A 26,929-nucleotide genomic window follows, 5' to 3' on the forward strand; every position below is an offset into this window, starting at 1 on the left:
GATGCGATGCATCAGTTGCGACGGATAATACGTTGCTGCTGCAATGCAATTTCTTTTATAATTTTTGTTCACCTACCTCGGTAGATCTTCGCACGTAAACTCCTAACTGCAGCTACTAACGAGATCACAGAAAAGCAGTGTTGAGGAAACTGTAACCTCATAGCTACACGCCGGAGGCCGCTATAAGTAAAATTTGCTGAAAATTTTCTATGTACTTTAAAGAAATGATTCGGAAAGGGAATGTCACTCGTACTTTAAACATGAAGTTCAAATTTAAACCTTCAATAGATCTGTATTGCCGTTAAGCAAGATCATCAGCCCACATTTACGAAAATTACTAAAGTTTCTGCTCACAGTTATCACCATACCTAAACCAGCCAGAACTTTTACCTTCCCAAATTCCGAAACCAATTACTTGTAACACAGTCAATGATCGGCCAATTACTTCTGCACACGATATTCAGTGGTTATCTTTAATTAAAGTTTATGCTCGCCATAAAATACTCAGTAAGAATACTATCAGTACCGCCACGCTATATAATTCAAAGTTCACTCGCAATTTTCGTCGGAACGAATTATCACAACACTCTAAAGTTTTCATAAACAGTTTCTGGTCACTACCAGATACCATTAACACTGGACCATAACGCGGAAGTCATCCCAAGACTTCATCTTACACATATTGCGAATAGTCACATCCAGCATAACCGCCTCCAATCGAAGCTAGCTCGCGACTCCCCTCTCACTCTCCCACTACTCAAAACTATATCTCCTCGCTAGGCGGCCAACCGTCTCGCTTCTCATTGGCTGTCAGCACTTACGACCAATGAGAACTCACTTCTAGAGCGCGGCTCGCGCCAAAATCTAGCAAGCACCAACCACTTCTCTAGGCTCATTGACGTCATCAAATTAAGTAACACAAAACTCTCTAGTTAAATAAACAAAACAAAATGAACTATAAGCTTTACTCTACATCTGGAAATTTATTATGTAGTCGCGAATGTTCTGGCTGTCTTATACATAAGCATACATACTTGGACATCCGACATTCACTAGTAGGGGAACCACTAGTGGATTCGTTCCCACGTTACAGAGTTGGAACACTTGCCAGTTCCTGTAGAGAATTACATGAATGATTTTTAATAGTGCCGAACCTCCCACATACTCTCACGCACGCATTCTCATTCACACGCACCCTAACACACAATACACATATTTACTTAGAATTCCTGAAATTATTATTACAGAAAAGTTACAGAGGTTTTCTGAAACTAAAACTTTCCCAAATTATATATGAACACTGAAAGTGTTATCAGATCATCGTACATAGTCACTAAAGGTGAACTATTACATCCCTGTATTTATTTAAATTCTTGACTGTCGAAAAATTACGTTTTTTTTGGAATTTTACTAACTTCCAAAATACAACAAGTTTTGATCTCAGACTTTGACATATTGTTTGTTTTCACAACAGAAAGACGTACACCAAATATGACATTCCTCAGGTTATTCCTTTTTTAGTTATTAATATTTTTAGTTTCGTATAATGTAATTGGCCTACCAGCGCTACTCCACTGCTTTCACACGCGCAGCTACAACTGATGGTCGTGACGTCAGTCTGCAGGACACAACTCGTTCGTTACTGACCGTATAATACTCTACTGGCTTACATTGCAGCTCACATACATTCTGAAGTAAAGCTTTTAATAGATAAATGGGCGATCGAGCACTAGTTGCGACGCCACACGTCCAGCAGTTTCTTCAAGTGCAGGAACAGATGGTAGTCACTGGGCACAAGATCGGGGCTGTACAGAGGATGATCTAGAGTTTTCCATCGAAAAGATGTGATGAGATCTTTGGTCTGATTCGCCATATGCGGACGGGCATTGCCTTGCAGCAAAACGATGCCCTTGCTCAACTTCCGTGGACTGTTGCTTTGATTCCGGTGTGACGTAGGCCACCCATGTTTTATCGCCCGTAACAATTTGGCTTAATAAATCATCACCGTCGTTGTGGTACCGCCCAAGGAAAGTCAATGCAGTGTCTAAACGTTTGGTTTTGTGCACATTCGTCGACATTTTCGGTACCCAACGTGCGCACAATTTTCGGTAATTCAAGTGCTCGGTCACAATGCCATACAAAACACTACGAGAAACATTAGGAAAGTCATCCCGCAAGGAGGAAATCGTAAAGCGTCTGTTTTCTCTCACTTTATTGTCCACTTCCTGCACCAAACTTTCATTAACGACCGAAGGACGTCCACTACGTTGTTCATCATGCACGTTTGTGCGGCTATCTTTAAATACTCTCACCCACTTTCTTACCATTCCATCACTGCTAATGTTTTCTCCGTAAACTGCACAGATCTCACGACGAATATCGATCGCTTTTAGGCCTTTAGCACTAACAAATTTTATAACAGCCCGTACTTCATAGTCGGTGGGACTCGCGATTATCGGAGCCATCTTAAACACTCAGTGCACAACGTAAACAAGGAAGAATCAGACTATAATGGCGTCAGTGCGTAGATTAAGATACAGGCTTTCATGTAAAAATAAAATTATTGCGATATCTTAGCACGTCTTTTTTTAATTTCAAAACGTTACTTACTTAAAAGACACGCCTCGTATATAGGGTGATCAGAAACAGTCTGAAAAGCTTGTAGCCACGCGGGATTAGCCGAGCGGTCTTGGGCGCTGCAGTCATGGACTGTGCGGCTGGTCCCGGCGGAGGTTCGAGTCCTCCCTCGGACATGAGTGTGTGTGTGTCCTTAGGATGATTTAGGTTAAGTAGTTTGTAAGCTTAGCGACTGATGAGCTTAGCAGTTAAGTCCCATAAGATTTCACACACATTTGAACATTTGAACATCTGAACAAAAGCTTGTAAGGGTGTTGCAGGGTAGGCTGTGTTTAGAAGTAACTGTTAAGAAAAAAATTCGATGTGTTGCGTCGTTTCCGAGTTAATTAGCATTAAAGTTATCCAATCAGGCCTTTGCACTCGCAAATTCAAGCAGACTGCCAGGAACGGTGTCGCTAAACGTGTTCTTCTTTTGCTTTCCTACAACCGAACTAGAGAGCGGTACAAAGATTGGACGCGGAATGGTAGTAAGGATCGAACCCGAGCCAAAGGCTGAGCAGTCTCTTGCACTAATCATCTACGCTATGAGGACAACTGACACTAATTTTATCTAGCGGCTCGCTTGAATTTGATTGGGTAACTTCGACGCTAATTCCGTCGGAAACGGCGCAACCATTATTCCTCAGCATAGCCTACCCTCAACACCCTTACAGTTTTTCAGGCTGTTTATGACCACCCTGTCTAGACACGTATGAATAGACGAACAGATTTCACTCCTAATACCCGCTAGTCCAAAAAGTATCAAGGCTGGATTGAGATAAGAGTTAAAATGGTGGTATTAATGCTTCTACATGGTCTCCTTCCCCCCCCCCCTCCCCCCTACTTGAATCCAATGCACAGAACGAGGCACAGAAACTTGTAAAACTGTCGGAATTCTTTCTTTGGGGTGTTGAATGTCAGTTACGTCGTCAAGGTATTCGTTCGAGTTTCTGCACTGTGCCGTTCTGTGGTACGTTCGGATGGATGACACCAAGTCTCCTCAACCCTGACGGTTTTTTTTTTTTTTCAGAAAATAATTTTGCGAGATTTCCATTTCAATCAAGTCGTAGTAGGTAGCCGACCAAGTATTGTTGTTTTTGTGTGTTAGTGAAGGTGTACGGGCTAAACTCTGCACACATTTTTATCTTCTTCAGACATTCCAGAGAACGTCTTGACCACTTCATTTACAGACGTAGCTCCGTTGTGACTTGTGGCACAATAACGTTGACACACTATGATCGCACGTCCACTACTTGACGCCGCCTGTTCGCAACTGAGTGGTCGAATGCACATCTGTTGTTACAGTTGTTAGTTCAAGCTGCCACCGAGTTTGCCGCGCTAACGCCGCTTATACGCCAGGGATAAAACAGTGTCGGAACTTTTTGGGTGAACGCTGTATTTTCTTGTGCTTGTCCCCTGGTTGCCCACGCTCTGTGTTACTGGCGGCGCGAAAAGTATTTTCTTGCTACTAGACTTCACTGACAATCTTGTTGTGTTTCATTGTCCGCCATTTACGTTCTACCAGTGTACAGGTCTGGCACAACCTCATCTCTAAATATGAAAAGGGTAAAACCAATAGTAACAGAAATCAATCCAATAAATAGAGGTGGAGCCCCTCCACGCCCACACCGGCATGATGGCCATCTCAAAAGCTCTATTGCCATCTCTGCATATGGGTTAGTTTTCACTAAAGTGAGGTGTCGCAGGATGTGGGTACTGCGATGTTTGCTTACGTGTGGTCAAGGTTCACCTTTAATACGCACTCATCTGGAGATAGACTGGGTCGAAAGTCGAACGAAGGGTACCGGTTTGAAGGGCAGAGGGAAAAAGGTCGGTACCTTTGACGTTGTGCGGTGCTGTTACTCGGCGGCTGCCGCTCGGTGCCGGTGATGACGTCATGGTCAGCGTCAGCATACCGGTAACAGTTAGCTTCATCATCGTTTTGTGTCCGACAGGTCATATATCAGATGCTCAGTATAGGGTGATGTTTGCGATTTGTTTGTGCGTCAGTGTGCGAGCTCGCCGGTTTCCCTGCTGTAGCCTGTTGGTCGACCTTAATTTGTGGTAAGGTCTTGTGGGACCAAACTGCTGAAGTCATCGGTCCCTAAGCCTACGCACTACTTAATCTAACTTAAACTAACTTACGCTGTGGACAACACACACACCCATGCCCGAGGGAGGACTCGAATCTCCGACGGGTCAGCCGCACGGACCGTGACAAGGCACGGACGGCTCCGGCTATAATAGCAGCTGGCACTTCCAGTCAACGTTGCTGATATGCACGGGCAAAGAAATCAATCCATTTACAATTGTATCAGTAACTGGTGTTTTACACACAGAGTATCACTGAATCACGACCACCTAATTAATACCTCAAAGGCAGCGTAGTAGGCCCCAGTCACAATCCATTTAGGACGATTACAGAAAGATCGATTCATCATCCTCAGGCAGGGCAAAAGCCTGAACCTCCGTGCTTCAGGTATCAGAAACCAGACAGCCAACGATGAAGTCAATCGACGTGGGCAGGTAATGATACGTTTCAGAATAAAACATTAATACAATGCATACATGTCCGACGGAACTTTACATCGTAACATAGTCATTGCAATACCGTATTTATCCGCCGACACCGGGCAGCGACCTTCTAGTAAAATGTCTGTCCTGCACAGAAAGATACATAATGGACGTACGAGTACAGGCTGTAGACAACTGGTTGACGATACATCGAAGTTTGGGTTTGGCCGTGAGTCGTGCTCGGATAGCCACATGGTAAGGCGACCGCTAGCAATAAGCAGAAATCCGGGTTCCCGTCTGTTCGGCACAAATTTTCATTGTCGTCATTCGCATCGTATTTCGTAATAGCTGTAATATCGCACTGTAGATATGATGTCGTGCTACACTGTATGATCAACGTAACAGTGATCTGTTGAGGGAAGTCACTGTCCCCCTTAGAACGTTTTCATTTTTGAAATAAACACTTTATTTCATGCTTTTGCATCATTAGCTCATTTAACCCCCTTGGCAATATATAAAAGCCACCTGTTAGTGAAACAAATGACAAAAGATACGATAGCTTCACGATTGGAAAAATAAAGTCAGAAATATACATAAAACGTTTTACACACCTACATCAGAGTGAAAAACTGTGTTCTCGTGTTATATCTTCTGCACATTATTGCGAGAAAGAAGCACCATTAAATGGTATCCCCAATAAAGGTTACTTTGGTGGTAACGGACACAACTTTTATATATGAGGTCTATCGAAAAAATCCCGGAGCTTTGCCCAGAAACTTTTTCTACACTTACTTTTCACTTATTGTGCATGGTCTTCTTCGAAATACTCTCTTCCACAATTGATACACCGCTCCCAACGCCGTTTTCACTACAGCAAGCAGTCTTGGTATGCCTCTTGTTGGATCGCGCGAAGCGCCGTCTGCGAATTTTCTTTTACCTCGTCAGTCGTTCAAATCTTCGTCCTTTCGACGGGGTTTTCAGCTCTGGAAATATAAAAAAGTCCACAGGGGGCCAGGCCTGGAGAGTACGGAAGATGAAGCAGCACAGTGATTTCGTTTGTTGTGCAATAGTCACACGCCAATAGGGACAAATGTGAAGGTGCGTTATCGTGATACAAGAGCCGTGAAATGTCCTGCTACATTTCAGATCGTTCCTTCTCATATTTTCTCGAAGACGTCGCAAAACGTCCCGATAGTACCATAGATTAACACTTTGTCCCTGTGGCATGAATTCATGATCAACTAATCCTTCAAAGTAAAAAAAAAAAAAACTATCATTATGGATTTATCATTTGACCTGACTTGGCGAGCATTTTTTGGACCTGGAAAACCTTTCTCGGCCCTTTGTGAAGAATGAACTTTAGTCTCAACATCATAACCGAAGACCCACGTCTCATCACCGGTTATGATTCTCTTAAGGAATATCTCGTTCTCATTCCCGCGATCCAAAAGCTCTTCTTTCTGGTCTTGACTCATGAGCCGTGGGTCGAACTTGGCGGCAACACAACTCATTCCAAGATGCTGTGTCAGAATTTCATGACATGATCCAACTGAAATGTTACATTCTTGTGAAATCCCTCGGAGAGCCAGACTGCAATTGGCACGGACACTTCCGTTGACGTTCCTGACATGAGCTTCGTGGGTAGACGTTGTAGGGAATCCTGAACGAGGATCATCTGTAACTTCCACCCGGCCATTCTTAAACCGTGTGAATCATTCTTAAGAGCTAGTACGCTTAAGTACTCATCACTGTAAACTTCCTGCATCATTTGGTTAGTCTCTGTAAAGGTTTTATTGAGGTTCACGCAAAATTTAATGCAGACACATTGCTCGTCTTACTCTGCCATCTCGAAATTCGCAAACTGTGCGATACAATGTTCTACTCAGTACAACACTGAACAATAGCTAACAGACGTACGACAATGAAACTTCCGGCAGTTACACATTATACACAGATGTGTGCAGGCATGCCAACTGCATTTCGCTCCAACACACCATTCCAGGATTTTTAAATAGACATCGTACATCAGTAGTGAGTAAAAAAAACGTTAAAATATGAATTACATATAGCATTGTCGTCAAATGACATTGAAACTTAGTTTCACAGACGTGAAATTCGTGTGTAAAATGAAAAAAAAAAAAACAACCCGTCTAGGGGTTTGTCACTGTGCTAGCGTAAACTACATTAAAATCCTTTAGATCACATTTCAAATAAAGCTGCACGTTACACGATCAACGTCTAAAAATCAAATGGCATACATGTCAGCGAATTTAACAACTCGATTGTGTCTTCAGAGAGATAAAAGTAATGAACACCGGGTCAAAGTCATTACTACCTATGCCTAAACTAAAAGCTCTGCAGAAAATCTCGTAAATGACATATTCTTATATCGGAGACAAGGGAAGCTTTAAAAATTTCTGACGGAAGGCGGCAAATGGTGAAGCCCCTTATTATGTGTGTGAGGGAGCAAAGAGCCAGCCAAAACATAACAAAAACACAGTTAAGTCACAGAATTGCCACAATATACGTATGGAACGAGGACCTGTATCTTCCGAGTCTTCTGCCGGCTGGACGAGCAATTACACGCAATGCTCCCACGGTCAGTGAGGCCATTTCACTTCCCTTAGTAAATTTGCAGCGACGGTGGTTCCATACATGCAATGAACTTGTAATATTATGTAAATGGAAGATGGAGGGGGGAGACAGGTAGGGAATGTAAAGGGTGGGAAGGGAAAGGAAGGGAAAGGAAAGGAAAGGAACTAAAGATATCAGCTTCATGGAGACTTTATGTGAAATCAGCAGTGACGAGTGAAAATGTGTGCCAGACTGGGACTCAAACCCAGGATTACCAACGTACTAGGCAGTTGCGTTAGCCATTGCACCGCCCAAACACCGTGTTTGTGGCAAATGCGCGGATTATCTCGGCAAGTTCCCCTGTCGACTCAAATTCCCACCCAGCACCATCCATCCTCACTCCCTGTCCATTTCCTCAGTGGTCGCTACTTTTAGATTACCGCTGGAGGTTGAACTTCAGTGTGCACCCAAACAGAAGATTGTGGATTCACTGCCCATCGTATCGAGCCAATTATCAGGGTGTTTGAAAAAGAACTCCCTAGTTTTAAGTATAAATTTAATGGGGAAATTAATGAAAAATTACATCAATCAGTACATATTATGAAACAGAATTGCTTCAAGTCTTGTTTAATGTTAGTAGACTTCAACGTGGGCTCCATTTGTTGCCCTGCACACGTCGAGACGACATTCCACTTCTCGCCACGTATTCACCAACATTTCATGTGTAACTATTCCAACCGCCGCGACGATTCTTTCCCGTAAATGATTGATGTCTCTGATCTTTTACCTGCACACAACATTTTTTTATGTGGCCCCAAAAGAAAAATTTCAGTGGGGTTGATGCTGAATAACATCATGTGGGTGCTATGACCCACAAATTCTGCAGTTATGACGATTAACTGTTCCACTGACATGAAATGTAGCCTCATCTGAAAAGAATATTTTTAGAAAAATGACATCGTCATCAATTCTGTGCAGAAAGTCAACATCAAAGTCATAAATTTTTAATTTTATCAGTAGGTTCTATTTCATGTAACAGTTGCAATTTATAGGTGCGCAACTAGTCTATTACGCACAACATCACACACAGTACGTTAGGCACTCCTAATTGTAGAGTACATCTGGGCAATGACTTCTTCGGGCTCCGAACACACAAAACACGGATCTGTTCAACAACATCTTCAGAAGTTCTCGGTCTACCTGGTGATTTTCCTTATAAAACACTACCGGTTTCCTTAAAAGACTTTAGCCAATGACAGATAGTTTATGCTGTAGGTGGTTCACCACCATGCTGGCGTCTAAAATTACGTTGTACTGTTATAACTGGCTCAGTTTTCACAAGCCAAATAACACACTGCGCTTTCTGTTGCGGAGTACACATTGATGCTGAGTTGCTCTGCACTGCACTGCACACACGCCTGGACTGAACTGAGGGAGCAGAGGAAGAAAACAGCACTGGTACCGTCTCAAGGTCAAGCGGACCTGCCAACTGCAGGGCAGCCAAACTTGGAGAGTAAATGAATCAAACACTACGAACTGGAATATTGTATATCACTTTGCACAGATTCCCAGGCACATTAAAACTAGGGAGTTCTTTTTCAGACACACTGTATGTATACGTGGTGTCCGAAATGGCAGACACCACGCATTCATATACTTGTAATGGCTCTGAGCACTATGGGACTCAACATCTGAGGTCATTAGTCCCCTAGAACTTTTTTTTAAAATTTCTTTATTTCCAGAAAGCTTATTAATTATACAATCTAGCCCACTGCCTTATGTGATTAGTGGGCCGAAAATACTGATACATAAGTTGCAGCTGTTCTAAGTAATATTTAGTAACTAGTTAGTATTCAAGCTATATGGAAAATGCAATGGGCAAATTAGTGTGTTAGTTAATTACTAAGTAGGTAACCTAACTAACTATAGACTAGTCACTAAAGCCTGCAGCGTTACAAATGTGTCAGCTGAAAAATAAAAACCTACTATAGAGCCTTGCTCATTGAGCTAACCCCAATGAGCGTGCCCCTGACACTGGGCAGGCCAAGATGTTAGTCGCTGCAGGTTCCTAAGAATAGTATCTAAAAACTAAGTCCTACAACTAAACTTATCCTAAGGTCAATTCAGGTGCGTTGACCAGATCGGTGAGATTGCACCCCACTCCCCCTAATCCCGAGGCGCGGCGGATTCAAGACTGAAGAAGTCGGCCTTTCCGCGCCCAGGCGGTTTGGGAATAGGGTACCAGACTTTATCGGTATTTGTGTAGGTCTCTAATAGGTGCTAATTTGGTTCTCTCAGATAGTCCTTTATGACTTTCTGCGATACTGCGTTAGCCAGTTTATTAATAGTCTGAAAGGTGTCGTGCTGTCTAAGCAGTCTATATGTGTCATTGTGCGGTAGTTGATCACGCAAGACTGAGGCCACATCATTGAAAAGGGGGCACTCGTAGACTACATGGTCAGGAGTACCCTCCGGAACACCACAGTCACACGCGGGTGTCGTCTTTTTCCCGAATCGACACAAGTACGTCGAATAGGGTCCATGTCCAGTGAGAAAGTGAATTAGTCCCCTGGTTGGTTCAAAATACGACATTCCCATCCTTTCCCTAACATCTGGTAAGAAATCAAAAGTTCTGCGCCCAGTTTCTTCGCCTTCCCACGAATGTTCCATAGCTGATCCCCTCTTAGCCTAATCTCAACTTTGTTCTCAATCCTGCTTCCTAGAATTTACTCTGTTTTCTCCAAATTCCCCTTTTTTGCCCAGTACCAAGCGGCCTGCTCCCGAATTTTGATATCTAAGGGGCAGAGTCCCATTATGACTAACAGGGCTCCTCCCACTGTAGTCCTGTATGCCCCCACTGATCTCATAATCATGTTTCTCTGCACTCTTCTCACTGTCATGGCGGGCACCACCCTCGTGAGTCTGTGTGCCCAGATTCCCTAGCCGTAACCCACTATGGAGGTGAGTATGCTATTGTGATACAGTTTGATGAGATGAGGTGCAAGATGAAAGCGTTTGTGTCCAATGGAGATGAGGTTGTTGATTACTTGTAGGGCTCTTTGAGTTACGGTTTCAATGTGCCTGCCGAATGACCACCTTTCATCAATGATGATGCCGAGATAGCGAGTCTCACCTCGCCTGAGAACTGGTGAGCCCTCTATCCTGACAGTTGGATTGCGAACTAGTTGGCCCTTTAAAAGGAGGTATGTGGACTTAGCTGGTGAAATCTTCATCTTTGTGTTTCGGCACCAAAGTTGTAGTATATCTATTGCTCGTTCTATCTTGGGCTCTATGTCTTCTCGGCTACGGCCGCCAACCAGTAGGAGGAGGTCATCTGCGTAGGCTATCACCTCTAGCACTTCGTCATTTTGCTGTAATTTGCCTAGTAAGGGTTCCATGTGGATGTCCTAAAACAGGGGACCTAATACGGAGCCCTGGGGACATCCCTTAGTGATTGTTTTTCTTACCCTTGTGCCAGGGGATGATAGCCAGACCTCCCGACTCTCGCAGTAGCTCCTCAGACACCCATATAGCGGCCCTGGACACTCCTCCCGTAAACAGGAGAAGAGCGAAGGCCACCACAGGTTGTCGAAGGCGCCACTTATGTCCACCATGATGCCGACAACGTACTTGTACGGGGTAGAGCCGCAGACCTCGGCCGCCAGGGCGATTGCATCAGATGCCGATCGCCCAGGCCTGAAGCCGAACTGCCTGCTGCTCATCCCGCACAGCACTCGGTGCACAGCCAGTCTGTCAGCCAGCAGTCTCTCCAGAACCTTCCCAAGCAGATCAAGCAGGCAGATTGGTCGGTAAGATTTTGTTTCTGCTGGGTCTTTGTCAGCTCCTTTCTTAATGATTACGACGTTTGCCCTCTTCCAAATTCGAGGGAACTTTTTCTGCCTGAGACATTCATTGTATAGGTGAGTTAGAGGGGCGACTATCTGGGGGGCCAGAAATTGCACCACCTCCGCCACAATGCCGTCTGGCCCGAGAGCTTTCCCTCTCTTCAGGGATTTTATATGGGCAGCTACCTTCTCTTCAGAGAATGGGTAGACTGCCGTATCATTTCCATATACATTGTTGTTGTAGTTCTCACGCAGCTGCCGTTGTTCGTCTGTCTCTCCATCCGCTGTGTCATCAGGCAGCAGGGACTGGAGAAGGACCTCAGCAGTTTCCTGCCAAGACTCCGTCATCCCGTCCCCACGCCTGACGGTTGAGAGCTCCATCGGAGAGCGGATATTTTCCCGGACAATCTTATAGGGAACTCCCCAAGGGTCTAAAGCAAGTTGGTTTAGAACAAAGTGTTCCCAACTTTTAGATCTTACCTCACGTAAATGTTTGTGGAAATTGTCTTTAGCTTCCTGGTATAGCTGCAACCATCGTTGTCTTTCTAGCCAGACGACACTGCGCTGGTAGTGCCTCCTGAGCCTTCTAACAGACCGGCGCATCTCCTCTAGTTCAGCTGACCATGGTGACGGAGAGGCCGCCATGGCCTTCCTCCTAGTAGGTACAGCAGCTTTCACCGCTCGAGTTATTACTGTCACCATTTCCTCGGCTCTGTTGTCAACGTCAATGTCCAGGTGTCCGTCACCTTCTGGTAGTGCAGGAATGTCGCACTCCCTAGCAAGTCTCTCCCAATCGGCTCTTTTGTAATTATATTGTACCTCCCACCCCATGGCCCAGTGGCTCTCCTTGTCTCCCATACTGAAAGTGATGAGATTATGGTCGCTAGTGGTGGCGTTCTCTACAACTTTCCACTGCTGGATTAGATGCGCAGCATTAGGCGTAGCCAAGGTCACATCAATGTTTGTGCCTTGGCCACCTCCCGCCACGTAGGTCGGAGGATTGCCAGGCTTGTTTGCCACCACCAGCTGCAAGGCCATGATTGCCTCTTCTGCCCTCTCTCCATTTGGGTCCCTGGTGCCGCTGTACCATAGGGGAGATTTAGCGTTTATATCTGCAGTTATAATTACTTGCCGCCCCCGCAACGCCGTGATGACTGTGGTAAGGTGTGCCAAGTGTCTCTCAATGTCATCACCATACTGGAAGTACATGTTGATGAAGATAGTTGTTCGGATGGAAACTGCAGCACCACGACGTTGCAGTGGCTGGTTGTGAACTGTGTTAGAACTGTGGCTCTTAGGAGTTTGTTGGTTATAATTATTGCCGATCTTGGGTCTTCCCCTCTGCTAACAACTTGCCAGGTCGTAGCTGTGAAAGCTAATTTCCCATTTAGGGAGTACGGCTCTTGCAGACAGACCAGATCCAGTCTCCTCTCCTCCGCTTCCTTATGTAGCTCCTGCATCACAAGTCTGCTGTTATGGGCGTTAAGTTGGCCAATGCTGATTTTCGTCATGTAGTTTTATGGGAAATATGTGTGAATTCTGTCGCTAGGCCAAGTCTTGTTCCAGTCAAATGTGATGCGTCCATTTGCCAAAACTGCTTGTTGGTAGATTTCGTCCAGGTCGAATTTTTCGCCACGTCTTTCGAAGACTTTCTTAAGTAGGTCCCGCAGGGCTCCGAAGTCGGTGGGGAGATTCACTGACTTGAGTTGAATTCTGTCTACAGCCTCCATTACCGGGAAGGTGACTCTCCTACCATATTCATGTCCCACCCGGACCACGTGTCTTAAGGCAGTGGTCAGGGTAGTTGGCTGCTCTAATCTTGCCAGTTGCATTGTAAATTCGAGATTAGGATAGACTCTGACTGGGTCGACGGGTGGCAATCTCACGACAGGATCTGTTGTGGTGATTAGTTCACTTGAGCTAGTTATTTTGTTTTCCTGAACTGGTTTTTTTGTATTTCTGTTCTCCTCCGTTGAGATTGCCACAGTCTCTGTTACAGGATGCCATTGCTGTTGATCTTTAGTCGGCCTTGTCTCCCGGCTTTGGGAGGAGGGGGACTTGACTGTAAGAGGCTCAGTTTGAGTTCCTCTGTCAGTTGTGGTAGAGTCCGTTTGAGTACTCGCATCATTGGTTTTAATTGTGGCGTCAGTGAGCGACCTCAAGAATAACTTGAAGGCACTTGCCCTCATGGCATCCCTCCTCCTTTTGCTCGGGGATTTTCTTTTGGGCATCCTGTTCTAAAGGATGCAGACTGCTGCAGCCCTACAATCTTTTCGCACATGACCGTCCTCGCCACATTTTGAGCAGGCCGACCCCCTGGTGCAGTGCCTCAGAACGTGGTCGAGATCTCCACAGTTGTGGCAACGCGGTACCACAAGACAGTCACGTGTGTTTATGGCATGAAAGCCAATGTACAGTTTGCCCATTGCAGTTATTTTTCTCCACATTTGAGCGGAGACCTCGGCGACGTGGTGAACCACATCACGGCCCTGAGGCCCCGTTTTGAATCTCAGTTTGAAATTTTCTTTGAATTCTTCCTCTGACATTTCCTCAAAGTTTTGTGCCTTTATAGTGTTATGTATTTCCTCATTTGTCATGATTGTTGGTACATCATACAAGATGACCAACGGGTTTCTTTTCCTCGGTGGCTCGCATTTGACCACCGAGTTTAATTTAGCATTGTTTAACAGTTTTTCCTTGTCCTCTTCGGAGGCAACTTCTACGATTACTGAGTTCCTACTTGGTTTGACTTTGTTAATTCTAATCTTGTCTTTTACCGGGTTTATGGTAGTGGTGAGCAGCTCCTGTATTTTCCTCACGCTAGTATCCTGACCAGGCAAGGTCCTTAGAAAGACCGTTGTGTCTGCTCATTTGGTAACTTTTGCAATGGTGTCCTTGGTTGTCTGCGCTTTTGGTGGCGCTTGTGCGACCACTCCCAGCCAGGTCTTAGCAGGTTGCTTCCTCAGTCTTTCATTTTCCTTTTCCAACTCTTCTACGTGGCCCTCGAGCTTGGCGTTAGCGATGGCCCACGCCGCCAGCTCGTTTTTGATTATTGTCAGTGCCGCCTGACTGATCTTGCCGTTTTTAATATTTTGCTCAAGGAGCAACGTGATCCTTGAGTGTCTTTGCAGCACATTTTCTTCGTTTGCCTGTCCCAACTCGTCCTGAGGAGCAGGTACAGGTATCAAAGAAGCTCACGATAGCGCACTCACATCACTCGTCTCTGGTGTCACCATATTGAACGAGTGATAAAAAAGGGGTGGGAGCCCGTCTCTTGCCCCGGACCGGCTCCTCTGGCATGGGGGGGGGGGGGAGGGGGGGACTTCTGCAGCTCGCCCACCGACCTACCCTCTAGGTCAAGGGCACTCTAGAGCCGCTGGGTTCAGCGCACCGTTTCCAGCGCACTGGTCCCTCTCGGTGACTCCGTCATCGGCGATTTCACGCGACGCACCCCGGCAACTGCACCCCGCACTCTGGAGAGGCGGATGCACCTCTCGCCCTTCGCCGTCTACTTGCCCGAGTTTCCACCTCTTGGCCAGGGACCCACTCCTACTCAGGTGGCGGGCCGGTCCCCCAGACGTTCGGCGGTCTGGACCCATCTAACCTGGCCCAGGCGATGTCACCACCTCCTGGGTTTGGCAGAACACGCCCCGGTTACCCAGGGGCGCGGCGAAGCACCCTTGCCGACACGCGCCGCGATCCCACGCCGACAAACGAGATCGCCGGCATGCAGAGCACCTGTTGGTCTGTGCCCTGCGAATAGAAAGGGACTGATGTTCGGTTCCTCGACACAGCTCCCCCTGTGCCACGCACCCTTCGCTTTCGCATCGGGTTGGGTCGCAGCTCTCCCTTTTGTTGCAAGGCAGAATGCCAAGCTTAACATCTGGCATCACGGGAAGGCGGAAAGAGCCACTTGGGAAGGAGAGGCTATAAGAGACGCGTCACTTCCCCTGTGAGGACTGCCGCGGCACACCCGATTGGAAGCGATACGCCCCAGTGCGAGCTTCCGTGCCTTACGGCGCGCCGGCAACGGGCGGGCCCGCGCCGAAAGCGCCGTCAAGCGACCGACCCCACGCCAGACTCCCCTAGAACTTAGAACTAGTTAAACCTAACTAACCTAAGGACAGCACGCACATCCATGCCCGAGGCAGGATTCGAACCTGCGACCGTAGCGGTCTCGCGGTTCCAGACTGCAGCGCCTAGAACCGCACGGCCACTTCGGCCGGCTATACTTGTAATACTGATTGTAATTTAGTTCCCACAGCTTACGCCCTATATGATGTGCAGGTGCAGGGCTCGTTCCGCCAGGGACTGAGCTACTCTGGAGCCGCGCAAGCAGGATCCAGTGCAGGGCAGGGGGCGGCGGTCGCCGGTGCCGGTGGCGGGGGCGGAGCTGTAGGCGGAGGCGGAGGCGTCGCGCCCGAGGAGCAGCGCTGGAGGCCATTCGGCAGCGCCATTGGCGGTGGACAGCTGCCTTTCGGAGGGGCAGCGGCGGGTAGTGACGCCGGGAGCGGAGCACTAGCCGGCGGCGGCGGCGGCGGCGGAGGCGGCACTGGTTCGACTGGAGGCGCGATGGGTGGAGGCGGCAGTGGCTTGAGCGGAGGTGCCACAGGTGGAGGTGGCATGGGTGGCAGCGGCTTCAACGGAGGCGGCATGAGTGGAGGCGGTGGAGGAGTTGGAGGCGGAATGGGTGGAGGCAGTGGAGGAGTTGGAGGCGGCGGAGGCGGTATAGGCAGTGGTCTGGGAATGCCGACCAGTAATGGACGCGGAAGCGGCGCCGGCATGGGTGCGGGAAACGGTAGGCACGCTGGCGGGGCGCATCTCGACACGAGCGGTGTGAGGGGTGCCGGTGGACACACGATGGGGACTACCGGGGGCGGCGGGGGCGGCGGGGGCGGCGGCGGTGGGGGCTACCGCTTCGGGACCTCTGCGCCGTCGGGGGCCGACTCTTCGTACATGCCTCCTTCCGGCCGCGGTGGCTACTCGGGGCCCTCCGGCTCTGGTGGGAGCCACGCCCTGCCTCCCTCTGGTAGCGGACACGCAATGCCTCCTTCGGGCAGTGGGCACGCAATGCCTCCTTCAGGCAGCGGACACGCAATGCCTCCTTCTGGCAGCGGGCACGCCGTGCCTCCTTCGGGCGGTGGACACGCCGTACCTCCGTCTGGCGGCGGCCAGTCGATGCCCCCTTCCGGCGGCGGCTTCCCCGAGTCGGGGGCCGGGGAGAGTAGCGACTACGACGGCTCCGGCGACTACGAGGACGAGGACGTGGCGTCGGGGCCGTCGGCGCCTTCGCGCCACCTGTTCCGCAACGGAGACGGCGCCGGCGCCGGCGGCGGGCAGCGCACGCTGTCGGCGGGCCCGCACGGCACGGTGACGGCGGGCAGCGGCACCCGACGCGTGCAGGCGCCGCCCGGCGGCCAGACGCAGAACGTCCACCTGGGAGGCGGCGGCGGCGGCGGCTCCGTCGTGTCGGCAGGCGGCAGGGGAGGCGCGCCCAGCCAGGCGCAGGGCATCTACGTCGCGGGCTCCGGCGGCAAGGCCGTGCTCGTCAGGCAGGACTCTTCCTCCTCGTCATCGTCCTCTTCGTCGTCGGGCAAGGAGGTGCTGCTGCAGCCGGGACAGAGCGTGCCTGGCTCTCCAGGGTAAGCCTTTATTCTGTCCAACATACACTGACGTGATAAAGGTCAAGGAAAACATCCTAATACCGTGTCTGACCTCCTTTTGCCCGGCATTGTGCTAGCAACTCGATGTAGCACGGATTCGACAAGTCGCCGGTAGTCCCCTGCAGAAATATTGAGCTATGCTGCCACTATAGCCGTCCATAATTGCCAAAGTGTTGCCGGCGAAGGATTTTGCGTACCAACTGACGCCTCAATTACGTCCCATAAATGTTCGACGGGATTCATGTCGGACGATCTGGATGGCTAAATGATTCGCTCGAATTTTCCACTTCTTCAAACCAATTACAAAAATTGTAGCCCGTTGACATGACGCATTGTCATCCGTAAAAATTCCGTCCTTGTTTGGGAACATGGAGTCTACGAATGGCTGCAGATGGTCTTTAAGTAGTCGAACAGAGCCATTTCTAGTCAGTGATGGATGCAGTCGAACCGGAGCGCCTATCCGTTTTATGTAAACACAGCCCACACCATTATGGTGGCACCACCAGCTTGCACAGTACCTTGTCGAGAACCGAGAACTTGGGTTCGTGGCTGCTTGGAATCTGCGCCACACCCTAAGCCTACCGTCAGCTCTTACCAACTGAAATCGGCACTCACCTGACCACCCCACGGTCGTCTAGGGTCCAACCGATGTGGTCACGAGCCCAGGAGAGGCGCTGGGGCAATGTTATGCTGTTAGCCAACGCCCTCGCCTGCGTCCACAGCCCACTAACGCCACATTTCGCCGCACCGTCCTAGTGCATACGTTCGTCGTAAGTCCCACATTGATTTCTGCGGGTATATCTCGCAGTGTTGCTTGTATGTTAACACTGACAACTCTACGCAAACGCCCTCAGTCGTTAGGTGAAAGGCGTCGGTCACTGTGTTGTTGCGATGATGGGTAATGTCTGGAACTTGGTGTTCTCGTCACACTCTTGACACAGTCAGTCTCGGAATACTGAATTCCCTAACGATTCCCATGCGTCTGGCCCCAACTACCATTCCGCATTCAAAGACCGTTAATTCTCGTCGTGCGGCCATAGTCACATCTGAAAAACTTTTCACATGAATCACTCTCAGTTCCGATGATGCACTGTCCTTTTGTACATTGTGTACGGGATACTGCAGCCATCTGTATATGTGCATATCACTACCGCAGGACTTTTGTCATCTCAGCGTACAGGGGTTGGACAAAAATAGGAAACACTGCGAGAAATGCATGGCTGAACATAAATGTAGATGCTAGCCAAACCTGCAGGTTACGCTGTTGTATTTTACCACTAACGGCACGTGTACAATGACCTCAATACGTTGCATGCATCAGTCATGCTCAGAACAGTATTCTGTGTAGTTATGAGTGCATTATGTCGAAACTATGTGAATTCCAACGTGAGTGGATTGTTGGTGATCGTATGGTGTGTGCATCCCTAATCTAGGTAGCTGAAGTGTTCCGCGTTTCAATTGGTACCTTAACGAGGATTTTTACCGCGTTCAGGGAAAGCTGAAAAACATCATCCGCTAAATCGGAAGGTGGACGTAAGTGTGTGTTGACCGATCTTGACGGACAATATAAAGGACGACCGCTGAAAACGTCACTGCATAACCGAATGTCGCACTCTCGAACCCTCCGACCACCAAAACAACACGGAGGGAGCTCCGGGAGCAGGAAACTGCAGGGCGATCTGGAATTGAAAAACCACTGGTCAGTGATGCAAACGCCCTTAACAGGGAAACGTAGTGCCGAAGCCATAAACTTGGATAATGCAACAGAAGTATGTCATCTGTTCGGATCAGTCTTGCTTCACACTGTTTACAGCTTGTGGCCGTCTTTACGTCCCAAAAGTGAAATATGGCGGAGGTTCGGTGATAATTTGGGTAGCCATATCGTGGTATTGCATGGCACCCATTGTTACTCTGCACAGTCACATTATTGCCACGGATTATTCGACCATTTTGGTTAACAGGGTCATCCCACGGCAGAATGTTTGTTCCCCAATGGTGGTGTTGTATTCCAAGACGACAGGGCCCCTGTTCACACAGTTCGCATCGTCCGGGACTGCTTTTCTGAACACGAGAATGAATTTCCGCATCTTACTTGGCACCACAGTCAACAGACATCAATATTACTGAACCGTTGAACTCCGGTTGGGAGAGTAGGGTGTGTGAATGCTATCCATCTCCACCATCGTTACTTCAACATACTACAGTACAAGATTTACTCGCACATCAAACAGGACCCGTATTTTTGCATGGCGAGACGACTGGAAGCTGTTTTCAATGCTGACGGGTTTCCTACACCATGTTAGGCGTCGTAATGTGTTATGTTTTTGGTGTTTCCATATTTCCGCCCACCATCTATAGCACTCTCGGTTACGCCGTGGAGTCGTCTTCTTAACTGGTACAGACGCAAGAGCCGGATTCGTAAGTCCGTACAATCTTTGTCTCTTGTCTAAGTAAAACTAGATGGAATTTTAAAACTGCGAAATTATGTATGGAGTAACTTTGTGACAGCAAATCTATGGAAAATGGCTTTCATACGCGTGTATCGATAACTATAGCGTATAAGTATCTCTTATTCAGGAAAACATACGCCTAAATATCCAGAATAAAATTTTCACTCTGGAGCGGAGTCTGTGCTGATATGAAACTTCCTGGCAGATTAAAACTGTGAAGTTTCGACGGTAGGAGACAAGGTACTGGCGGAAGTAAAACTCTGAGGACGGGGCGTGAGGCGAGCTTGGGTAGCTCTGTTGCTGGAGCACTTGCCCACGAAAGGCAGAGGCCTCGAGTTCGATTATCGGTCCGGCACACAGTTTTAATCTGACAGGAAGTTTCATACGCCTAAATATGTCGTACCTTCCATATTTATGCTAATAATTAAATTGTAAAACCACCGTATCTGTTAACTGAAAATATTCGCCAAAAACGGATTGGAGGTCATGTAGGAACTGTAAGAGAATACAATAAGACTATTTTTAGAAACTTTGTCTGTCCGTCTGAATACGCCGATCCCCGAAACTATTAGACGAATGTTCACGGGATTTTCACACGTAATTTGAGCGCAGCTTGAGATAACAACGAGGCTTTCTTCATCAGTATCAGTTCATGAAAAAAAAGATATCTTAAGCTGAAGTTTCAGACGTCTGCTCAGCTTAGTATTTCGGATGTTTCCCGTAGCCACAGGATCGTCGTGATGTAGTACACCAAAGAACCACTAGACGGCGGTGTCAGTTTTTCGGAAGTTTACGTCATTCACAGAATTAAGCGCCGCAATCTTATCTTTATTAATATAAAGTAACATTGAATTTACTTGCATAGGATCGTTCAGATTTATCGATTTCGCTTTGTGCGTTAAAAACTTAACGAAATTACTTTGCATCTTTCGACAGGTTTGACTTCTTGGCTAGGAAAAACGAATTTATTTTGTTTGCTTTGTGTTTTTAGTGCGTACTAATTACTTTTTGATTTCGTTGTTTACAAATAAAAATGCCTAGAAAACAGTCGAGTCGTTCTCGATACACTACAACTGCTAAAACAATAAGGACTATGCGGTCTTAAGAATCCAATAAAAATCGTGAGGCGAGACTTGCTCTTTGGAAACTGCTTCCAAAAGCGAGGAGCCACGTGACTCTTTATCTAGTGGGCTCCATGTGGTTCCCAACTCGTGCAGAGACCGTAAACCATAAAATTACCAACTATGCAGCAACCAGTCGCAAAAACATGTTTTATTTATTCATTTTTGCAAATCGATTTCAACTGATTAACAGCCATCATCGTTGCTTTCAACCAATATGTGCCCTGAGTAGTAACACTGTCTTAAGCAGAGGTGAAAGTGAATATATAAAACATGATTTTGCGACTGGTTGCTGCATATTTGGTAATCTTCATCTAGAGCTTCATGCATTATTCCGCTTCTCACTACATACGGTATTGGGAACAAGTCATCCAACCATAGATATTTCGATCCACCTGTGCGAAGCCGGAGCTGCTCGCCAATTTATAGTATTTATTTCCCTCTGCCCTATTGCTTTTGTATGCCTATACGTCGGTAAAAGTTTCGGCTCTATTCACAACAATCGTGATGCAGAACGGCACTCGAAATGCAAGTAACTCAAATACCCGTCACCAGATTGCAGCACATTCTAGGGCTCTTCCACACATAGCGGAAACCTTGAAAAACTAGAGAGAGAGACGAGGCGAAATCTGAAATGTATTGCAGTGCTACCATCACGAAGTTTCCACGCTAGTCCTAAAGTTACTCCTATTTACGGTACCTCGCCACTCTGCTTTACCTGATTTACTGAAACTGTTTGGACATGGTACAGTGAACATGTAATACTGCACCATCTGTATTCAAAGATTAATTATAGAAATAGAAAAATTGGTACGTACTGTTGTACGAACAGAACTCACCTCTGACTTTACCCATCCTTTGGATTACAATGAACATCGCATATTAGCGTGACATCAGATTGCGGCGCACCAGGCTACATACAACGTAATCGTTCTTAGAATCGGTAAAACGTCTCAGTTTTGAATGAAAGGTGGAAATCATGGCAAAACTTCGGTATATTCTGAAGCTGAGAATTATACGTTCACTGCGAAGCCCGTGCTAATCCCAACAGAGTCATGCACAAACCCTTTTATTCACGTTAGCAAGTTTTTGGTAACATCTGAAAAGCTGCTAAAGACTGATAGTTCTTAAATGAAAATGCTCGCCACACTATTAACTTTATCGATGTCTAATGCACTCAACTATTTGGTTACCAATCTGCTCAATATCCCACGTGGAATTACTGTCTTTTCTCATACACAAAATTACTTAAAAATCCGTACTTTCTAAAAAATAAAAAAAACTCCGTAATAAATATGACTTCACTTTAAAGCACTTTTGAGGTATGTAACACAACTAAGACCGACAAACTATAACTTCCTTCGGAGCTCATACTACACACGACCGTACCATTGAAAGGCTGAGCTCCGACTCCCTAGCCTGCTGTAAGCATTCTCTATCTCCAAGAGAAAAGATGCGCGAAGAATACTCCGTTCTGATTGGTGAGTTTTCTTTAAGGCCAATGGAAAAACATCATTCTCCCGCGTTAGTCCGTGATTTTCATGACTAACCAATCAACAAATAACACACTTTCGAACTGTACTTTTTCCCGAAATAAATATTTAACATTCTGATACTTTATTTATACTTTACGTTATTAACTATTTTCATTTGCAGTCGAATTAGCTTTCCTCTTACCATAAACATAAATATTGTGATACAAAATTCCCCGTTGTCTGCATTCTCACTGTCTTGAAACTTTCTCACGCTACAGCGTTCTGTAATAGAACAATGATCTACATATTTACTTTAGATCACATTCACGCTTCATTCACACTACTAAAAGCATATACAAAGCTGTACAAACATAAATAAACAAAAAAACCTTCAAGAAATAAACAGAACAATTCACAAAAACATTCTCTTGACCTGTTTCTCGAATGTCTCTGTCCGCTACTGTACTCTAGTAGATGAACGTTAGAACTACATACTCGATTGAACCCGCTTCAGACCATCTGTCATTGTGCACACATGAGTCGTCCTCCCGATACACAGGCTCTAGACAGGAGCGACACAAGGTGTCATGCCTCAATGTCTGTAGGCTAATGTACTCACAGCAAAGAAAAAATTATGCATCACGAGGAGATACCGCGCTAATAACGTAAAACACCACGCCTTGTCTTGATAATGGCTTCAGTTCGGCGAGAAAGAGGGTCGATAAGTTGTCATATTCAGCTGCAGTCACTCGTTAGTGATTAGATCCCGTACGATTCACCCAACATTCCAAATTCTTCCACACATTTTCTGCTGGATAAGACCATCAAATTAAGCAACAATTATATAGAGCCCAAGACCTTGTGAATTTATTTATATAAAAATAGTGAATATGATGGACCTACTAGGCGCCATTTGTTTGTAAAACAGTTAACATAATTTTATGCGATGTTCTGGAAATAATTGTTATCTTGGAGGAAACATTTTCAATTAGTGTAATGTCTATTCCAAAAACTAAAAATTTCAACTCACTGAAATTGCGTTTAGCCATCAAAAGATGACATAATTTACAAGACAGGAAAAGTTAATGAAGAGTTTGGGAGGTCAGCTGAGAACTCTGTGTGAAGGCATTTGGCATAGGTGTGAAGGGTGGAGCATGCTGTGTAAGAGAATTACATCTTTCGGTCGTAATGGATTGAAAGAAACTGCAAAGCGAATATCATCTGGCAGTCATTGTAGACAACGCTGGATCCTCGGTACTCACTACACAACTCCCTGTAGCTCCGTTGCTGTGAATGAAACACTCCTCTTTCGTACACCAGAGCGTGCTATGGCGAGCATTGAAAACCACAGTGTCGTTGAGAGACTGGTGAAAGCCGTGAAACTCATTTAGTAGCCAGAGTGATACAAGCACAAAGGAACTTTCGAGTCCAAAATATCAGGTTCAAATTAGTCCTCTTCCTTTTGATTTCTTTGCAGGGTTTTGTTCTGTATTGAGACACAGCTGAGGTTTCAAAATATTCCCCACTCTCTTTTGGGTGATGGTTCATCGAGTTTCTCCTCCTCTGTCAGCTGTTGTTACACTTCCTTAACATTCTTCCAATGAATCTCAGTCTGCCATCTGCTTTTCCTGCTACTTATTTTGTATGGTAATTCAACTTAAGATCGCTCTGGATATTTTACGGTGGTTACTATTTTCAGCAGTTTTTCTACAATAGTGTAGTTGTACAGTAGTGAATTTCTTTCTTTATGCGCACGCAAATGTTACGTTTATTTAAGTTCAGAGGCAATTGCCAGATTCTGTACCATTCATCAATCGTCTGTAGGCCATTATGCAAATCGATACTGTCTTCTGGCGTTGCTAATCTCTTACAGAGAGCTGCATCACCTGCGAAAAGTCTTGAAGAGCTTCAGACGCTTTTTACTGAATCATTTATATACATTGTAAACAGTAACGATCCTATCACATTTCTATGGGTACTCCGGAAATTACTTTTACGTCGATCGATTTTGTTCCGTTATGAGCGACTTGTTGAGTTCTGTCTGCGAGGAAGCCTTGAATCCAGTCACAATTTTGGTCCGATATTCGGTAAGCTCCCGTAAACCTCTGCTTGTAGTCACAGTCCTGTTGTCAGACGGAATCTCATCTGATCCTTCAGTTGTGACGTCAGCTGGGGCGCTCGTCATTCTGCCGCAAACTCTTTGTCTGCAGATCCAGTTCCAAGCAGTTTTGGTTGAACCCTTGGCGCCAACCTGTGACAACAGATACTAAAAGCTTCTAAGAGGAAATACCAACCCAGTCAGTTTGTCAGCGACCTATGACAATTGTGTGACATCTCACCGTAAATCAAAGTTTACGCAGGGTAGACACAATCCCTACCTCGGGCGAAAAAAACCGTCATCAGCGACTTACATTGAGGTGACAAAAGTCATACGGTGCCTCCTAATATCCTTTCAGACCTCCTTTTGTGCGGTGTAGTGCAGCTGCTCGACCTGGTATGGACTCAACAAGTCGCTGGACGTCCCCTGCAGAAATGTTGATCTACGCTGCCTGTATAGCCGTCCACAGCTGCGACAGTGTTAACGGTGCAGGATTTTGTGCACCAACTAACCTCTCGATTATGTCCCATAAATGTTGATGGGTGGCCAGACCATTCACTCGAACTCTGCAGAATGTTCTTCAAAACAGTCGCGAATGCTTATGGCCTGGTGCAACGGCGCGTTGGCATCTATAAAAATTCCATCGTTGTTTGGGAGCACGAACTCCATGAATGGTTGCAAATGGTCTCCAAGTAGCCGAACATGACCATTTCCCCTCAATGAAGGGTTCAGATGGACGAGAGGACCCTGTCAATCCCATGTAAATACAGGCCACACTATTATGGAACCACCACCAGCTTTCACAGTGCCTTGTTGAAACCGTGGGTCAACGGTTTCGTGGGGTCTGTGCCGTCAGCTGTTACCAACTGGAGTTGGGATTTCTCTGACCAGGCCACCGTTTTCCAGTCGTCTAGGGTCCAACCGATATGGTCACGAATCCAGGAGAGGCGCTACGGGCGATGTGCTGTTAGCAAAGGCACCCGCGTCGTTCGTCTGCTGCCATAGCGCATTAACGCCATATTTCGCTGCACTGTCCTAACGGGTACGTTCGTCGTACATCCCACATTGATTTCTGAGGTTACTGCATGCAGTGTTTCTTGTATGTTAGCACTGACAACTCTACGGAAATGCCGCTCTCTCGGTCGTTAAGTGAAGGCCATCAGCTACTGTGAGGTCCGTGCTGAGAGGTAATGTCTGAAATTTTGTATTATCGACACATTCGTGACACCGTGATTTTCTGAACATTGAATTACCCAACGATTTCCGAAATGTAATTACCTTTGCGTCTAGCTCCAACTACCATTCCTTGTTCAAAGTCTGTTGATTGACGTCGTGCGGCCATAATCACATCAGAAACCTTTTCACATGAATCACCTGAGTACAAATGAAAGCACCGCCAATGTATTGCCCTTTTATACCTTGTGTAGGCGATACTCTCGTCATCTGTAATGTGCATTTCGCTATCCCATGGGTTTCGCGACCGCAGCGTTTGTGAGTAGTAGGATATATCATTTTGTAGAATGGTAGCCTTACCACATTGGAAAGTTTACATTTTCCAGCTTGTTTTGTTACATTGACTCTTTAATGTTATAAGTTTGACCGCGCGTGGTGTTGCTTGTTGAATCCAATACACCCATTCGATATAGTTCTGCACAGTTGCCTCATGAATAAAATACAAGCGTGTGGACTATCAGACCACGAACAACTGCGTGACTGGACTGAAGAGTTTCTAGCAAATAAAACATAACGTGTGGCTCTGAACGGAGAGAAGTCTTCAGTCTTAAAAGTAACTACGGCCGTGCACTATGGGGAGTGTTACAGGACTATTACCTTTCATAACATGTATAAATGACCCAGCAGAAAATGTCGTAACTTCCACTAGCCTTTTCGCAGATGATGCTGTTTTATACAGAGAAGCGACAACTCTAGAAAATTGTAGCGAAATGCAGGAAGGCAAGTAGAGAGTCGACACTTGGAGCAGCAAGTGGCAACTGATCCTCAACATAAAGAAACATAACGTACTGAGAATACATAGACAGAAAACCCTTTATTGTATGAGTACAGAACTGCAGAACAATCGCTGGAAGCAGTTTCTTCTACAAAGATCAAGGAGTCTTCGTACAGAGCGAACTGAATCAAATTAATCGCGAGTAAGGCAGATGGCAGACTGACATTCTTTGGAAGAATTCTCAGGAAATGTAGTTCAGTCAGCAAAAAGGAAGTAGCTTACAAAAAAACCCGTTCGACCGATACTTAAATATTGCTCATCAGCGTGGCATCGTTACCAGGCAGGACTGACGGAAGGTGCAAAGAAGATCTAAAGATGAGCAGCAAGTTTCGTTTCAAGTTCACTTAGCAAGTACGAAAGAGTTGCAGAAATGAGTGTCTTGCTTTCTGCTTGTGGCGGTGGGAGCGTTTTTGCTTCCCTATTGGTTCTACTTTATGTGGCACGTTGCCGAAATATCGCAGAACTCCGTATGTGTTTCACGTGACAAAATGGCTCCTCGACGAAATAAAGCAGGAAGTGAAGTCACAAAACTCGTAGAGCGCCACGTCAAAGTTAACTAACTCGT

At 46.4% G+C, this 26,929-nt stretch overlaps 1 protein-coding gene across 1 annotated transcript in view; it reads left to right on the top strand.

Annotated features, from left to right (window-relative positions):
- The window catches only part of LOC126188135 (collagen alpha-1(III) chain-like), a 212,571-nt gene that overhangs the window by 177,894 nt on the left and 7,748 nt on the right, over positions 1–26,929 (top strand). Inside the window, exon 7 of the mRNA XM_049929626.1 lies at positions 15,837–17,191. Coding sequence (XP_049785583.1) covers positions 15,837–17,191 — 1,355 coding nt within the window. The remainder of the gene's footprint in view (positions 1–15,836; positions 17,192–26,929) is intronic.

This window comes from Schistocerca cancellata, chromosome 5, assembly GCF_023864275.1.
Source record: "Schistocerca cancellata isolate TAMUIC-IGC-003103 chromosome 5, iqSchCanc2.1, whole genome shotgun sequence".
Taxonomy (NCBI): domain Eukaryota; kingdom Metazoa; phylum Arthropoda; class Insecta; order Orthoptera; family Acrididae; genus Schistocerca; species Schistocerca cancellata.